The 17,149-nt window shown below is 43.8% G+C and overlaps 1 protein-coding gene across 30 annotated transcripts in view; it reads right to left on the minus strand.

The window, feature by feature from the left end:
- Nucleotides 1–16,405, minus strand: part of LOC139399143 (muscleblind-like protein 2a) — a 36,591-nt gene extending 20,186 nt beyond the window's left edge. For 9 of the 30 annotated variants that reach the window (XM_071144786.1, XM_071144788.1, XM_071144779.1 and 6 more), the window contains exons 1-2: nt 16,131–16,405; nt 9,748–10,543 (exon numbers count right to left, since the gene is read on the minus strand). In XM_071144786.1, coding sequence (XP_071000887.1) covers nt 9,748–9,921 — 174 coding nt within the window. In that variant the 5' untranslated portion in view covers nt 9,922–10,543; nt 16,131–16,405. Of the gene's footprint in view, nt 1–9,747; nt 10,544–14,568; nt 14,822–16,130 lie in introns of those variants that run through there. The other 21 variants (XM_071144770.1, XM_071144775.1, XM_071144708.1 and 18 more) reach the window with 10 other exon arrangements.
- Between the last annotated feature and the right edge of the window lie 744 nt (nt 16,406–17,149).

Here is a 17,149-nt window from a genome sequence, read left to right on the forward strand (position 1 = left end):
AACTCTTAGGCGGCCAGTCCAAGGATTTCAATGGCAGAATAATCCCTGAATTAGAAAGGTTCTCCTCTACTACAGTAAAATAATGTACAGTGCCTTGCGAAAGTATTCGGCCCCCTTGAACTTTGCGACCTTTTGCCACATTTCAGGCTTCAAACATAAAGATATAAAACTGTATTTTTTTGTGAAGAATCAACAACAAGTGGGACACAATCATGAAGTGGAACAACATTTATTGGATATTTCAAACTTTTTTTAACAAATCAAAAACTGAAAAATTGGGCGTGCAAAATTATTCAGCCCCTTTACTTTCAGTGCAGCAAACTCTCTCCAGAAGTTCAGTGAGGATCTCTGAATGATCCAATGTTGACCTAAATGACTAATGATGATACATACAATCCACCTGTGTGTAATCAAGTCTCCGTATAAATGCACCTGCACTGTGATAGTCTCAGAGGTCCGTTAAAAGCGCAGAGAGCATCATGAAGAACAAGGAACACACCAGGCAGGTCCGAGATACTGTTGTGAAGAAGTTTAAAGCCGGATTTGGATACAAAAAGATTTCCCAAGCTTTAAACATCCCAAGGAGCACTGTGCAAGCGATAATATTGAAATGGAAGGAGTATCAGACCACTGCAAATCTACCAAGACCTGGCCGTCCCTCTAAACTTTCAGCTCATACAAGGAGAAGACTGATCAGAGATGCAGCCAAGAGGCCCATGATCACTCTGGATGAACTGCAGAGATCTACAGCTGAGGTGAGAGACTCTGTCCATAGGACAACAATCAGTTGTATATTGCACAAATCTGGCCTTTATGGAAGAGTGGCAAGAAGAAAGCCATTTCTTAAAGATATCCATAAAAAGTGTCGTTTAAAGTTTGCCACAAGCCACCTGGGAGACACACCAAACATGTGGAAGAAGGTGCTCTGGTCAGATGAAACCAAAATTGAACTTTTTGGCAACAATGCAAAACGTTATGTTTGGCGTAAAAGCAACACAGCTCATCACCCTGAACACACCATCCCCACTGTCAAACATGGTGGTGGCAGCATCATGGTTTGGGCCTGCTTTTCTTCAGCAGGGACAGGGAAGATGGTTAAAATTGATGGGAAGATGGATGGAGCCAAATACAGGACCATTCTGGAAGAAAACCTGATGGAGTCTGCAAAAGACCTGAGACTGGGACGGAGATTTGTCTTCCAACAAGACAATGATCCAAAACATAAAGCAAAATCTACAATGGAATGGTTCAAAAATAAACATATACAGGTGTTAGAATGGCCAAGTCAAAGTCCAGACCTGAATCCAATCGAGAATCTGTGGAAAGAAGAGAAAACAGTCTATGACTCGGGTGACTGGAGTTTCTCACAATTTTATGGGCTTTCCTCTGACACCGCCAAATATGTAGGTCCTAGATTGCATGAAGCTTGGCCCCAGTGATGTACTGGGCCATACGTACTACCCTCTGTAGCACCTCATGATCAGATGCTGAGCAGTTGCCATACCAAGTGGTGATGCCACGGTCAGGATGCTCTCAATGGTGCAGCTGTAGAACTTTTTGAGGATCTGGGGACCCATGCCAAATCTTTTCAGTCTCCTGAGGGGGAAAAGGTTTTGCCGTGCCCTCTTCACGACTGTCTTGGTGTGTTTGGACCATGATAGACTGTTGGTGATGGGGACACCAAGGAACTTGAAACTCTCGACCCGCTCCACTGCAGCCCCGTTGATGTTAATGGGGGCCTGTTCGGCCTGCCTTTTCCTGTAGTCCACAATCAGCTCCTTTGTCTTGCTCACATTGATGGAGAGGTTGTTGTCCTGGCACCATACTGCCAGTTCTCTGACCTCCCTATAGGCTGTCTCATTGTTGTCGGAAGTCCAGGATCCAGTTGCAGAGGGAGGTGTTTAGTCCTAGGGCCCTTAGCTTAGTGATGAGCTTTGTGGGCACAATGGTGTTGAACGCTGAGCTGTAGTCATTGAACAGCATTCTCAAATACTGCCCTTCGCTTCCTTGGGCACAAGGACTGCTATGGAGCTTATTAAGGAGTTAACTCATAGGCTGTCTGCCATCCCTGAGAACCCTGCTTACCTCCTCCGGAGAGATATTCTGGAGATCCTGGTACCTGTCGGGGCTTTCTTTCTCAGTGCTCGCTTATTTTTGAGCTACAGCCATCTTTGTTCCCTTCGGACCGATCGAAGATAGCATGTATTATTACGCTAATGTCGGGAAGGGTGCTCTCCTGGGCTACGGCTGTTTGGGAGCAACAATCCACCCTCTGTTGTCATCTGGAGGAATTCATGGTGGAGTTGAGGAAGGTATTTGAGTCTCTGGAATCCGGGAGCGAGGCGGCCAGTAAACCTCTTGATTTAACTCAACTCCCATAGTGTGGCAGACTACGAGGTTGATTTTCGCTCGTTGGCCGCCAAGAGTTCCTGGAATCCGGAGTCTCTCTTCGATACCTTTCTTCACAGATTATCCGAGGTGGTGAAGGATGAGGTCGAGAATTGCAGGTGGATCTTGACTCCCTCATCACCCACACCATTAAAATTGATGGACGCTTAAGGGAACGTAGGAGTGAGAGGAGGCCTGGCCTCGGGCACACTCGTTCACCCGCTATGGCTCGCTCACTTTTAAAGGAATCCGGAAGTTCCCGAAGGCAGTTTTCCCGAGAGGATTAGAAGCCACCTGAGCTCCCTCGTGAATTATCAACGATGGTTGAGTTGGATTCTCCTGAGCCTATGCAATTGGGAAGAGCTAGGTTATCGGTTGGGTAACGCTCACGTAGGTTGAATTCCAACTGTTGTCTGTACTGTGGAGGGGCAGGACATTACATACCTACCTGCTCTGTTAGGAAACCTTTGTGTCTGGTGGGTACAAGTACTTTGGTGAGTCAGACTGGGAGTTCCCTAATTCCCATCACCCGCACACCTTTCTTTGTGCTTGTGCTGTGGGGAGACCAATCTAAGTCTCTGAGTGCTTATTGACTCTGGGGCGGATGAAAGTTTTATGCATACTACTATTGCTTCTGAGCTAGGTATTCCCATTCAACCGCTCTCGGTTCCCATGGATGCCAGTGCACTGGACGGCCGCTCAATAGGTGGAGTCACGGATTTCCAGTAACCACAGTGAGACCATACAGTTCCTCCTCATTGCATCTCCCTATGTTCCTGTTGTCTTGGGTTTACCTGGCTTCAAAAACATAACCCTGTTATTGACTGGACCACAAGCTCCATCATGGGTCGGAGCACATTTTGCCATTCCCACTGTCTTCAAGCAGCACAGCCTTTCCCCAGACGTCTTCCTCAGGGCATCAGCAAGGCTTTGGATGTTTCTGTCATTTCCACTGAGTACCAGTGGGATCTTCACCCAGGCACCACACCACCTCGGGGTCGACTATATTATCTATACGGGCCGGAGACCAAGACTATGGAGGAGTACATAGAGGAGTCTCTGGCAACTGGGGCCGTCTGTCAGTCTGCATCTCCTGCAGACACAGGGTTTTTATTTGTGGAGAAGAAGGACAAGACCCTGTGTCAGTGCATTGACTACCGGGGACTGAATGACATTACTGTCAAAAATCGTTACCCCCTATCACTTCGGCATTTGAACCTCTCCAGGGGGCCACCATTTTATCCAAGTTGGACCTTCGGAATGCCTACCACCTGGTTCAGATACACAAAGGGGATGAGCGGGAGACAGCCTTCAACCGTTTGGACTCACCAACACCCCTGCTGTCTTTCAGGCTTTGGTAAACAATGTGCTCCAGGACATGCTCAACCGTTTTGTGTTTGTCTACCTTGATGACATCCTGTTTTACACAGGCAGGTCCTTCAGCGCCTCCTGGAGAACCAACTGTTCGTGAAAGCTGAGAAGTGTGAGTTCCACCGCTCTACAATCGCTTTTCTAGGATATGTCATTGCTGAGGGTAATGTCCAGATGGATCCTGGAAAGGTGAAAGCAGTGGTGAATTGGCATCAACCTACGTCCAGGGTGCAGTTGCAACGTTTCCTAGGATTTGCAAACTTCATTCGGGTTTACAGCACCCTGACGGCGCCCTTCTCGGCACTCACTTCTCCCAAAGTACCGTTCAGAGGGTCTCCTGCTGTCAACAAAGCCTTTGTGGACCTGAAGCATCGGTTCACAACAGCACCCATCCTTATCCATCCGGACACGTCGCATCAATTTGTGGTTGGAGTGGAGGGCATCCTGTCCCAGCGATCTGCCCAGGACCAAAAGCTTCATCCCCGTGCCTTCCTGTCTCATCGTCTCAATTCTGCAGAGAGGAACTACGATGTAGGCAACCGAGAACTCCTGGTGGTCAAGATGGCATTGGAAGAGTGGAGGCACTGGCTGGAAGGAGCAGAACAGCCATTCTTGGTCTGGACCGACCGTAAAAATCTGGAATATCTCCTTACAGCAAGTGCCTTAACTCCAGGCAGGCCCGGTGGGCTCTGTTGTTTACCAGATTCAACTTCACCATTTCCTACCGCCCATGGTCCAAAAATGTGAAGCCTGACACTCTCTCTCACCCATACAGTTCCTCTGCCACACCCTCGGTCACCGAAACCATTCTCCCTAACTCATGCCTAGCAACCACTGTGAATTGGGGTATTGAGACCCTGGTTCACAAGGCACAACGCTCCCAGCCTGGACATGAAAGGGGCCCGGCTAACCGGTTGTTTGTCCCCAACTCAGTTCGGTCCCGGGTCCTGGAATGGGATCATTCTTCCAGGCTAACCTGTCATCCTGGTTCCCACCGTACCCTAGCCTTCCCTCGACAACGTTTCTGGTGGCCCACAATGGTTCCTGACGTCTCTGCCTTCGTCGCCACATGCACGGTGTGCGCCCAGAACAAGACTCCATGGCAAGTTCCTTCTGGCCTTCTTCAGCCACTACCGGTCCCTCCTCATCCCTGGTCCCATATCTCTCTGGACTTTGTCACTGGGCTTCCCCCATCTGATGGGGGAACACTGTAACACTGTAATTCTGACAGTGGTGGATCTGTTTTCTAAGGCCGCTCATTTCATCCCTCTCCCTAAACTACCCTCTGTCAAGGAAGGCCCAGCTCATGGTGCAGCACGTCTTCCAGATCCATGGTCTCCCAGTGGACATGGTTTCCGACCGGGGTCCTCAATTCTCATCTCAGTTTTGGAAGGCGTTCTGACCTCTTATTGGGGCATCGGCCAGTCTATCCTCCGGATTCCATCCCCAATCGAACGGACAATTGGAGCGAGCTAATCAGGACCTGGAGACCACCTTAAGATGCCTGGTCTCAACTAGAGGTTGACCGATTAATTAGGGCCGATTTCAAGTTTTCATAACAATCGTAAATTGGTATTTTTGGATGCCAATTTTGCTTTTTTTTTTTTTTTACACCTTTATTTAACTAGGCAAGTCAGTTAAGAACACATTCTTATCTTCAATGACGGCCTAGGAACGGTGGGTTAACTGCCATGTTCAGGAGCAGAACGATTCAATCTTACGGTTAACTAGTCCAACTAGTCCAACGCTCTAACCACCTGCCTCACGAGGAGCCTGCCTGTTACGCAAATGCAGTAAGAAGCCAAGGTAAGTTGCTAGCTAGCATTAAACTTGTCTTATAAAAAACAATCAATCAATCATAATCACCAGTTAACTACACATGGTTGATGATATTACTAGTTTATCTAGCGTGTCCTGCGTTGCATATAATTGATGCGGTGCGCATTCGCGAAAAAGGACTGTCGTTGCTCCAATGTGTACCTAACCATAAACATAAATGCCTTCCTTAAAATCAATACACAGAAGTCCAGGTTAGCAGGCAATATTAACTAGGTGAAATTGTGTCACTTCTCTTGCGTTCATTGCACGCAGAGTCAGGGTATATGCAACAGTTTGGGCCGCCTGGCTCATTGCGAACTAATTTGCCAGAATATTACGTAAATATGACATAACATCGAAGGTTGTGCAATGTAACAGCAATATTTAGACTTTGGGATGCCATCTGTTAGATAAAATACGGAACGGTTCCGTATTTCACTGAACGAATAAACGTTTTGTTTTCGAAATGATAGTTTCTGGATTCGACCATATTAATGACATGAGGCTCATATTTCTGTATGTTATTATGTTATGATTAAGTCAATGATTTGATAGAGCAGTCTGACTGAGCGATGGTAGGCACCAGCAGGCTCGTAAGCATTCATTCAAACAGCACTTTCGTGCGTTTTGCCAGCTGCTCTTCACTGTGCTTCATTGAGCTGTTTATGACTTCAAGCCTATCAACTCTCGAGATTAGGCTGGTGTAACCGATGTGAAATGGCTAGATAGTTAGCGGGTTGCGCGCTAATAGCGTTTCAAACGTCACTCACTCTGAGACTTGGAGTAGTTGTTCCCCTTGCTCTGCATGGGTAACGCTGCTTCGAGGGTGGCTGTTGTCGATGTGTTCCTGGTTCGAGCCCAGGTAGGAGCGAGGAAAGGGATGGAAGCTATACTGTTACACTGGCAACACTAAAGTGCCTATAAGAACATCCAATAGTCAAAGGTATATGAAATACAAATTGTATAGAGAGAAATAGTCCTATAATTATAATTGTTTTCCCCAGTGTATTTATCCCTGTGTTTCCTGTCTCTCTGTGCCAGTTCGTCTTGTATGTTCCCAAGTCAACCAGCATTTTTTCCCCGTTCTCCTGCTTTTTGCTATTCTCCTTTTCCTAATCCTCCTGGTTTTGACCCTTGCCTGTTTCTGGACTCTGTACCCACCTGCCTGACTGTTCTGCCTGCCTTGACCATGAGCCTGTCTGCCACTCTGTATCTCCTGGACTCTGAACTGGTTTTGACCTTTTGCCTGTCCACGACCATTCTCTTGCCTACTCCTTTTGGATCATTAAACATCTTAAACTCCAACCATCTGCCTCCTGTGTCTGCATCTGGGTCTCGCCTTGTGTCATGATAAAGACGTGAAAAATATATATTTTTGTTAACGTATGATGGGGGTCCCTGGGTCGCCGGTTTGCCTGGGAGGGGGTCACTGGGCAAAAAAAGGTTGAAAACCCCTGCAGTTGACAATGAACGCATGGCCTAGATTTCATGTTTCCAGAAAGTGCCATAGCTAGGCTATTTGGCATATGGTGATTACACCTAGTAGGCTAAACATGTAGGCTAACCTAGGTAAGGCCTAACGAATTAAGTATCCATCCAACTGAATTTGATATTTCCTACTCACTGCCTTTGCATCAAGTGGTGATAATGTAGTGCTGAGCTGAGCTCCTAATCAGCTGAGCTCCTAATCATATGTGATAGCCCACATAACGTCTCACCCTACTTCTCTGTAAGCTAGGAAGCTATCGAGCTTAGCTCCAGGCATCAGCAGCACTGTTCTCTTCACTGCTCTCTCTGTCTTCAGAGGCTTCCTCTGACCCAGCTTCAGAACTGTCTCCTGGGACCAGCCCACAGGAAACAGCTCCTCTCAGCCATATCATGAATGACAGCCAAGCCCCAGCCAGTCAGCCAACACAGCAGTGTTGGTTTAGGCCGAGAGCAGTGGGAGAGACAGGGCCTGACGCCCATCCCTATTTCTGGGGAGGAAATCGGCAGGTCAGTAAGGCAAAGGACAGCTTCTCATGCAGACGATTCGGATAAGATGGGGGAAATCTGTGGACAACACAAGTTTCTGTCTGCCTTTCCTCGTCAATTTGCAGCCAGTCATGAGAAAGTAGTTACTGTCATGCATTTGTTGCTGCTGGGGAAAGTGGAATCACATGCACAAAATGAGGTTAGGCATGTTAGGGCAGGAGGGTGAATCAGGAGAACAGACCTGTGACATGCATAAGAGATGCTGCCTCACCAGTTGTTCAGACTTAAGCCTAAGCTCCAGTCAGTGTTTTATTGAAACGGTTCACCTCAAAAGTACTTTAGCTAGAGGTTGATAAGGGGTACTTATGAAAACAACAGACCAAATCCACAAGCTGAACAAACACGGTTTTTGTTCATATGATATTACATCAAAACTGTAAAAGTGGGCCAACATGGCTAGCCTATCATTCAGTTTACTAAAGAACACATCAATATGTTTTAGGGAAAATGTGGGCTAAATCACAGCGGAAACCACTGTCAAAGTTGAGCCAATAGGAATGTCAGTTACAGACAACACTCGAGGAACTCTTCTTAGACAAGAGGCTATTCAGCAGAACGAATCGTGACATAATCACATGACTGAGGCATTTGTATATTTTCTAACCAGTCTCTTCCCATCCCCCTTCCATCAGCTAACAACAGAGCCTCTCTCACTCTCTCCTGCGTGCTCTGAACAGTCCATATAGAAATCATAGGCCTACATGTTTTAGGCTGAGATGTATCACTTAATATCCTCACAGATAGTGGTTGATGCAAGCACATGGAAATCCTGATTATGAATCAATATTTCACTTGAACTGCAGCAGGAAATCAATTCACCTTAGAAATGAACAAGTTAGCCTGCATTACAGTATCCCCTTTCAGGACAGAGGCTGGACAGACACAGTTGCTATAGTGATGTGCAGAACAGAAGTGATGACATTGAGCCTAGTGTCATTAAAATCAGTTGAAGTGCAGTCTATGAAACCCTATAGTCTAAAAAAACCCTCATTATAAGAGCAACTGTGACATAACAATAGAGACAATATTGGGTGAAATGAAGCGTGTGTGGGTGGGTTGAGCCAGAGAGGATTTTAATCCTGTTTGCCGAGGGCATTAATGTACCCTAGCCTACCACAATATTTCAGAATAAACAACTGAAAAGTTAAGCAAATCATTTATTTTTGGAGCAAGAGTATTACACTCAATATACTGCCCCCAGTTGTAAAGCCTCTTCCACATTCACCTCAAACTAAAATCCATTGCAAGTCTCTGTTCTGAAGGAACCTATGAGTCTTGAGCAGCCTTTCCCCCCCAGGTTCTAATCACCAGCCTCGTGGTGTGATGGCTCCAGTCTCCGAGGGCCCAGTAAGTAGGCTAAGACATTAGATGCATGGTTGGTAGATACAAGCCTTGGAGGACAAGCAGCTCAATGACTGCACTGTTCTGGAAGGAGCTTGGGCAACAGTGTGTGACTCTTTCTAAGATTAATGTCTGGGCAACTAGTGAGGCCCTAAATGTCCTGCCATCCATAGCAATAACAAAAAGTAACTTGCAACACTATCGCCGTCTCCATTAACGGCTTGAGGTGAAAATTCAATGGGCAAAATCAAAAGCAACCCATTTTCACCCTCTCAATAAAGGACTCAAACCTATAGAGGCACTTTGGATAAATAGGTTCTTTGTATCAATTCCTCTTGATGGTTGTCAGAGCACCAGCCTTGACCGATAGGGACCAGGCCCTTTGGCCAGCGGAGATAAGGAGATGATTGAACATAAGAATAATCCATGGGGGGAGGGGCAGTGAGAGCTTCTCTGTGGATTAACCCAGGCCCAGCCACAGACAGCCAGGGCCACTGAGGTGAGAGGGAGAATGCATCAGCAGTAATCCCACTGGAAGCCAGCACTAGGCTATAGTTTATATACACCCCATGGGGGATGTCAATTTTGGATTAGAATAAACAGAAAAAACAGTACCTGGCACTGGGATGTCTAGTGGGATGAGAGAAAGAGGTTTTCTGTCTCTATTTCCTAACAATAAACAATTTAGTATCTCTTTATCTGTGTTGGCTCCTAGGTCGGCCTAACACAGTTCTCCCAGCACACAAGGCAAAGAATCATGAATCTAACAGAAGAATGGTGCATGACATTGCTTACCTTTAGCGAGTCAAAGCAGGCAATAACTCTTCCGTTTTCAACCTGGCAGCTCTTTGGTGGGTGTGCAAATTTGCATTCCTCATCACTCCGTGAGCAAGTTCCTCTCTGAAACTGCCGACAAACTTCCAATGTCAGCCATTTTGTGTCTCTTATCGAAGATATATTCAGAGCCATGTTAAGAGGTTCCAATTGAACGCTGCAAGTTCAATATATCGGTTGACTCTAACTCAAAAATGGCCTCAAGTAAAAAAGTTCAAAACTTTTGGCTCTGTTTTATTTGTGTTTGAAAAGTTCTCAAATCATATGTAGCAACTAGACAGGCCCTCGCATCATAAGCTGGGAGGAAGGCTAATCGATTAATGATCAATCACTCATCAATCAGTTTGCACCTATGGCAGACCTCTGAAAAGGTTGAGGGGCTTGCTCTGTGACACCCCCAAGTGTCTCTCCTCCTCCACTGACAAGAACACTCTCAACAATAGTATTTCAAGGCAATGGAGCTCGTTGATAGAATATTAACGAAGATGTGCTTTGTATTGACTTTGCCAACTTCTAATTTGTCAGCTCTTTGTGCTTTGACAGTTCTCCTCTCCACAATAATGCTTTCCTCTTGGATTTCTTAGTCACTGGAGTTGTTCAGAAATGAATTGGAGGCTACTGAAGATTTGCAGCTGAGGTATCCCCTGTCACAGCTCAGACCTGGCCTTAAAGGGAGCGTTTGCTTTCCATGCACATATGGACCACAGAGCAGGTTCAAGTTGGAGATGTTGTCTGAAAGGCACTTTCTGTTGGTGATCTGGAAGATAGGAAAGAGTTAGGTTAGCCTAGTTCTTTTATAAATAATGTATGTTAGTGCTCTTGTTATTACTATACTATTAGCCTACTTTCATTTTATACTGCTCGAGTTGCTATGGGCTCTTTTCACAAACTGAGGCATGGCAACAGCATAGCTTGGGTTAAAAATATCATCATGAATTGTGTCAAGCAATCAAATGTGTTTTAAAAAATGATGTAGGCTACTCTATGATAGGACCATACAGTATGAGTAAACCACCTCCATTACATCCCATCTAATGGACATACACATCCATCTATATGAACAAAATAATTGTGAAAATCATTAAAAAAATGATCATCCACTCAAGGCAGGATCTAATTTCCTTTTCTCCCAAAGGACTTTCGACTTCTATGGAAAGATACGTAATGAATAGGCTAATATCAATTGAGACCTTTTGCAATTAGCCTAGTCCTAACTCATGTTCAGATCTGGTAAAAGGCAAGCCCATTTGGGGAAAGTGAATACAAAAAGGTGTATGAAATGTAATTTGTCCTCCTGAAATAATACCTGTCAACTCTACATATCAATTGCACAATACCATTAATGACATAATTACAGTCTACATCAGTTAGTCTACAATAAGAGCTAAATAAACAGGATGAGTAGATGGAGGCATGCAAATTTGCAAATGCCAAAATTACATAAGGGCTATTCTTAAAGGGCTTACTATGTCGGACAATATAATATGATCCTTATTGGCAGCCTGGGTAAATGTGCGTCTAGGATAACGCTGATGAGGCATGATAGATTATAGGACACAGGTTGGGAGGTGCCTATAACACTTCCTGTGACCTTTCCATATTAGTCCAGTTCCCCCCTCAAACTGCTAAACTGTCATTTGAGGTGGTGGGGTATTGTTCCCGTGGGATATTGTTGGCCTACGCCATAGTCCTGTGCTAAAATCCTACGAGCTAGGCTATTGCAAATGTCAGCCTGTGACGTGGGCCTGTGTCTTAATCGACAGCCACCCCCGCACAGCAGCCTTCTTCCTACAATCACAGTGATATATTTGACTGATTAATGCTTCTGACCTTGAATCTGTATTCGGCCTTCGGTTTATGAAATTTTAATTCCATGCACTCTATGTTCGGCACTGTATTTATCCCCGGACAGCCTTTCTATTCAGACAGACAAGTCCAATACGACCACATTATAAATATGCTTGGCGGGAGCCAGAGCTGCTGGGGGTACACTAGGAGAAGGACCCCAAACATTGTGAAGGCCTTGGGGACTGAGTCTAATAATAACATGCAGCGATATCAATTTTGTTGACATCCTGGATGGAAGGACAGAATTCAATTTTAGCCTCAGTGTCAGCATGATGCAATGTGGCATTCAACAATTGAAGCCTACAGTACAGGGCATGTCTCCCATTCATTTTTACATTGTCCTACACCCACATTTCTGACTCTATTATGTAAGCTTAGGCTACTGAATGCATTGTATTACGCTACATCATAAACAAAGGGTTGAAGATAAATTCAATTGATACCTAGGCTACCTACAAGTCCAGTTAATGACTAAAGTGCAGCAACAATATCGTTCAAATTCTAGCTGATGGCCTTGGGGGGAAAAGTAGGACATCACGTCAAAGAAAACAAATACAATTTAATTCAACATCCTTTTCTCCAAGGTCAGAAATGCATGTAATTGGGGTAATTGTGATGTCTGATACTTTGTGAAGCAACTTTAAATAACTTGTAATTAATAAATTAGAAGGTAAACTTGCACATCTCTCATGAGAGGTATTATTCTATTGTAAACAGGAGTCCTACAATCTTCTGTATTTTCTGTATACATTTTGTAAAAGTGAGCATAGTTTTGTTGTTATTGGCAAAACATATCAGGGCAACAGAAATATAGAAATGCAACACTATCACTCAATAGTTTGCCCTTTAGCTTAGTGTGGGAGGCTCTGTACTGCAACACTTGTGAATTCAGTAACAAGGTTGTCAATGTGTGTGTGTGAGAGAGAGAGAGAGAGAGAGAGAGAGAGAGAGAGAGAGAGAGAGAGAGAGAAAGAGAGAGACTCATCCTGTTTTGCAGTAGCCCTGGTTTTGATTCTTGTTTATACTTATTCCCTATAAATCAGTTGGATGCCCTAAAGGCAGCTGTAAAATGCAAATTAAGGGAGAGCCTTGAATAATCCCATGGCCCAGAGAATGATACTTTGGTGAAAAAATAGCCTACATTTCCTACAGACTGAACTCATCATGAAAATATTGTTTCCAATTTGACATGTGAGAGGTCTTGGCAAATGTATCATTACTTTTGTTAAGGGAGTTAAATTATTAGCTGCGTATACAAATGAAAATAGGTCTAGGTCAATCTATAGATGCGGTAAAGAGGTCAATGGAACTCGACCAAAACAGTGGAAATGCCATGGAAACGCATGGGAGAAAGATGCCGTGGGGGGAGAGATCCCGAATCTCAATACCCCCCTGCAAAATTAGCCTACATTTAGGTTATTGTTTATATATGTTATATTATACTGTGATTAAATTACGATTCATTGTTCCAAACATATTGCTCACCATATCTCTTCTGCAGAAGGACAAGAGAGAGCCTTGAGAGAACAAGTTTTGATCAGTCATGGAATTAAATGTGCTGAAAACAAATTGGCTATATATTTAAAAAGATGAAGGACAAGCTATGAAGGAAAATAATGGAGTACAACCAACTAGCACAAAAATAATATTGCAATATTGTCAAAACGATACAATAAATCGTTCCAAAAAATATCCTGATATGTAACTGTATGGCCTTTTTCCTGTATCTCTACCTCGTTATCGCATCTATGGATTCATGGCCTAGTTTGGTCAGTGTTAACCCTGACATTCTGTTTTGTTCGCCTGGGAAGAACAACCAGCTCTAGGGCCTAACAGTTACAGAGGTTACTATTGTAAACCATCCAGCATTCAGCCATGGGCAATGCAAGCAGCAATTTATTGAATCAGAAAGCATATGCACTTCATATTCTAATAGTCTTCAACTGAACTGGCACGACCTTAATTATCTTCTTCATGTTAGTTACTAAGGCTCAATTTGCACTGCTGTATGAGAAAATCTGCAGTTATTATCTACAGCATTCTAGCCACCTGTGAGACCAAACAAATGTGAGAGGAAAATAGATCCTTCCTATCAGTGTGCGCTGTAATTTAGTTGGATTCAGGGGGAAAAAAACATGTAGCCTATAACTTCCAAAACAGTTGGAAATAGCACAGGCTGGAACTACTGGTTTTGAGTCTAAATAGAAAAAGAAATGGTTATTCATGCAGGGCTGTAAAGTACGGAATTGAATGTTGCAACGTTAATATGGAACCTACAACATAAAAATGTCATAGCCTAGCTTCAAAAATGTGTCAATAGGATAGTACAGAAGAAAACTGTCCCCGGGCCCAAACTCAAACTTTGAATTGGGAAGGGGGATTAGGAAGACCTTTCCATTTTTCTATTTGTGACAGACCCTCTCAAGTTACTTTCCTTGGTGTTTTTTTCTGTTAGATTTGATGAAGAGTTAACACCTGGTGCATCAGAGAATAAATCATGGTTATGAGATGTTGGCCCCCAGTCCTCCAGAGCCATGTAAATAAAGAAAACACTCTTATGAACCTTGTGCAAACACACACACTTTTGGAAGTCATTCAGATATACGACAGACAGACTGGGTAAGTGGTGAAACGCCACAGGAAATTGCAGAGCAGGCGTAAAGGGAGCACCTTGTTCTTTGCTGGCAGTATGGGAGAAGTAAACTCTCAACATTAACCAGCTAAATGTACATATTAAAGAGGAACAGCCAACCAAAAGCAAATAGAAGAAGCAGTAAGTGCAAGAGGAGCGTGATCAGTGAAGCAGATTCTAACCACCTCTACGAGTGAAGTCCCCTATCTCTCCCTCTCACCGCATGGTATGCAGCATAATGCAGCAAATTCCTTTATGAACTAGTCAGGAAACAGAGCAGCCAAGGGAAAAAATCCTCTTACCTCATGCAGTGCTGGAGCTCCTCAGTCTCTCTAACATCCACCACAGAGTCTGTGTCGGTAGTCCGACTTCTTCTAATTACTTTCTGTCTAAAGATAATCACCATGTGTATATTTTTCATTCCCTTCTCAGTGCTGTGTGCTCAGGCCCATGCCTAGACAGGGATTTTCTTTCCACGACAGTGGAGGAAAAGACTGTCTGCTAACTCTCTAGCTGAAACATTTCCAGCCACCCCCTTCCTGCCTGCTCCTCCGCCTCCAGGAAGACCCTCCCAGCCCTCTCTGGCCAATAGCAGATCAGGCACGGATTTGCTGTGTACTGGCTGCAAAGCTCAGACAGACAGACAGACAGACAACCAGGCTAGCTGCAGATACTCTAATGCAAACCTGTATGCTCTGCTATTTCAGATCATCTTGACCCAAGCCTTAACATAATTCCTCCTTTGGTTTGGAATTATTATTGTTCACTGTTATAAACAAATTAATATAATCATGTACAGATAAACAAAATAGTGGATGTGTAATAACACATAAGAGCCTACTTTCTCCACTATGCTTTCTCAAGAGGACAAAAATAGTTATAATGATTGCACTGAAAATTGCATAAAGATAAGCAAACAATTTGACATTACACATTATGAAAACAAGCTAGCTATCTTTCTCTCTATTTAACCTGTTTCTTTAAAAAATGAGGTATCACAATAAAGGTCGTTCCCCCTTCTTTGAATCTGAATTTAAAAAAGCAAGTGACATCAAAGTAACTTGTAATGTGATCTGAGCTTATAGCTAGCTATCTACACTGTACCAACAATAAACAAGTAACTTGGCTGAAGTCTTGGGAGCTAACGTTCACAGTAGCCAGCCATCAGTAGGCAGTAAGCAAATAGGCTACGGCTGGCTATATAACGTTAGCCAACGTTAGCAAAGTCCGTGAACGAGCCACCATCACAGCTAGCTAGCTAGCTACTGCAGCTGGAACTTTGATAGCTAGCACACGCTAACACGAAAACAAAGATTTTATATTATATGTACAAGATAATCGAGTGACCACTCTAACAATGAAAATACGTCCTCAAAGATGGAATGCAGGCGGGAGGCGATGTCATATAGGACCATTCTAGCCAATGAGGGCAGATACGCGTGTGAACAACAGGCACAACTCCAAAATAAAGTCGTTTTTTAACTTGACAAAATGCCACGTGCGTCCACTTTTATAACACTGCATTCGTAACAACCTAACCATTAAGAAACGTATATTCGATCAAATAAAACCCACGTAGCAAATTAAGCACTCATGTTTTGTTGTTGACCGAATTCGACACTCTCATTGACCACCAGTACCTACATTTCTTACTTCATGGCGAAGCCTCGCTTCGCCTCTTCCTCTCTGATGACAAACATAATATGCTAGTTTCTGACTGCATGCACTCCCATTTAAGTATTCGGGATAACACTTTATTATTAGGTACTTTTCCTAACCTGCAATACATGACACATCATATTTGGGTACATAGCGAGCTAGCTAGGACACTGACAAGCTGAAGCTAGCATTTCTACCTGCTTACCTCATCATCTGGACGACTCGTTCCCCAGCGCAAGCCACCAGTCACGCAGCCAGGATAGAAAGCACCATGGAACAGAGAAAAACAAAATGTGGAGAGGACAGGTGCTGTTCAACCTTCAACGGTCGATTTAATTATTGTCGTATTACCTAGCTATAGATGAGCTATAACCACTTTCAGAAGAAAGTAACTGGGTGTTTGATTTATCTTCGTTACTTTGTAGCTAGCACGGATTTGACACAACAAGCAACAAGCATTTGACAGCTCGCTCTACGACTGCCAGTTTGATTTATTTGAAGGGGTAACGTAATGCCACTCTATGCCAATGTGCGTACGAAAATTGGAACATCTAGAAGATTCGTTGGAATATAAATATACGTTGAAGATTAAAAGATAAGGCACGTTATTATTTGTTTTTAAAATAACCCATTTTTGGTTAAAAAAAACGTATTAGTGAAATGGAAATCTACAGATCTCCCCACAGCAGCTTGGTACGTTCCAAGCGAATGTCAGGAGGCTCCAGAAGGGCAAGGGTTTGCTTGTTACCAAGGGAACAGCAATGGAACCGTGAGGAAAATTACCGGGATTTTTAGTTTATTACAGGGTTTTAATACAAGGATTTCTCACCCCAAAAAATCAAGCCTGCGTTCTTCCCCGTTTTCTGGGATGTAAAACACTTCCTTTCTTGTTATTCATCTGTTAGTCATAGTATTCATCACTAGAGATTAAACATAAAAAATAGACCTTGTACTATGGGATGTTTCAAAAGCATCAAAACGGATTTATTGCGTGAAATTCGTAGGTGAATAAATCAGAATAGAGAAATCCATGCCACAAGAAGATAGGACTTTTGACCTTTCAATAATATTTTCACACTGATTAGATCTGAATGTACATGTTGTAGTTGAAATCTTAACCTTTTCTTCACAAGGATGCTATTTTTTCACTCATAGTCTGCCTGGGCCATAGGGTAATAAAGAGCAAGTCAAGCGTCCTCCTGACCCGGCATAACACTCAAGGTC

The sequence above is a fragment of the Oncorhynchus clarkii genome, chromosome 3, assembly GCF_045791955.1.
Source record: "Oncorhynchus clarkii lewisi isolate Uvic-CL-2024 chromosome 3, UVic_Ocla_1.0, whole genome shotgun sequence".
Lineage (NCBI taxonomy): Eukaryota > Metazoa > Chordata > Actinopteri > Salmoniformes > Salmonidae > Oncorhynchus > Oncorhynchus clarkii.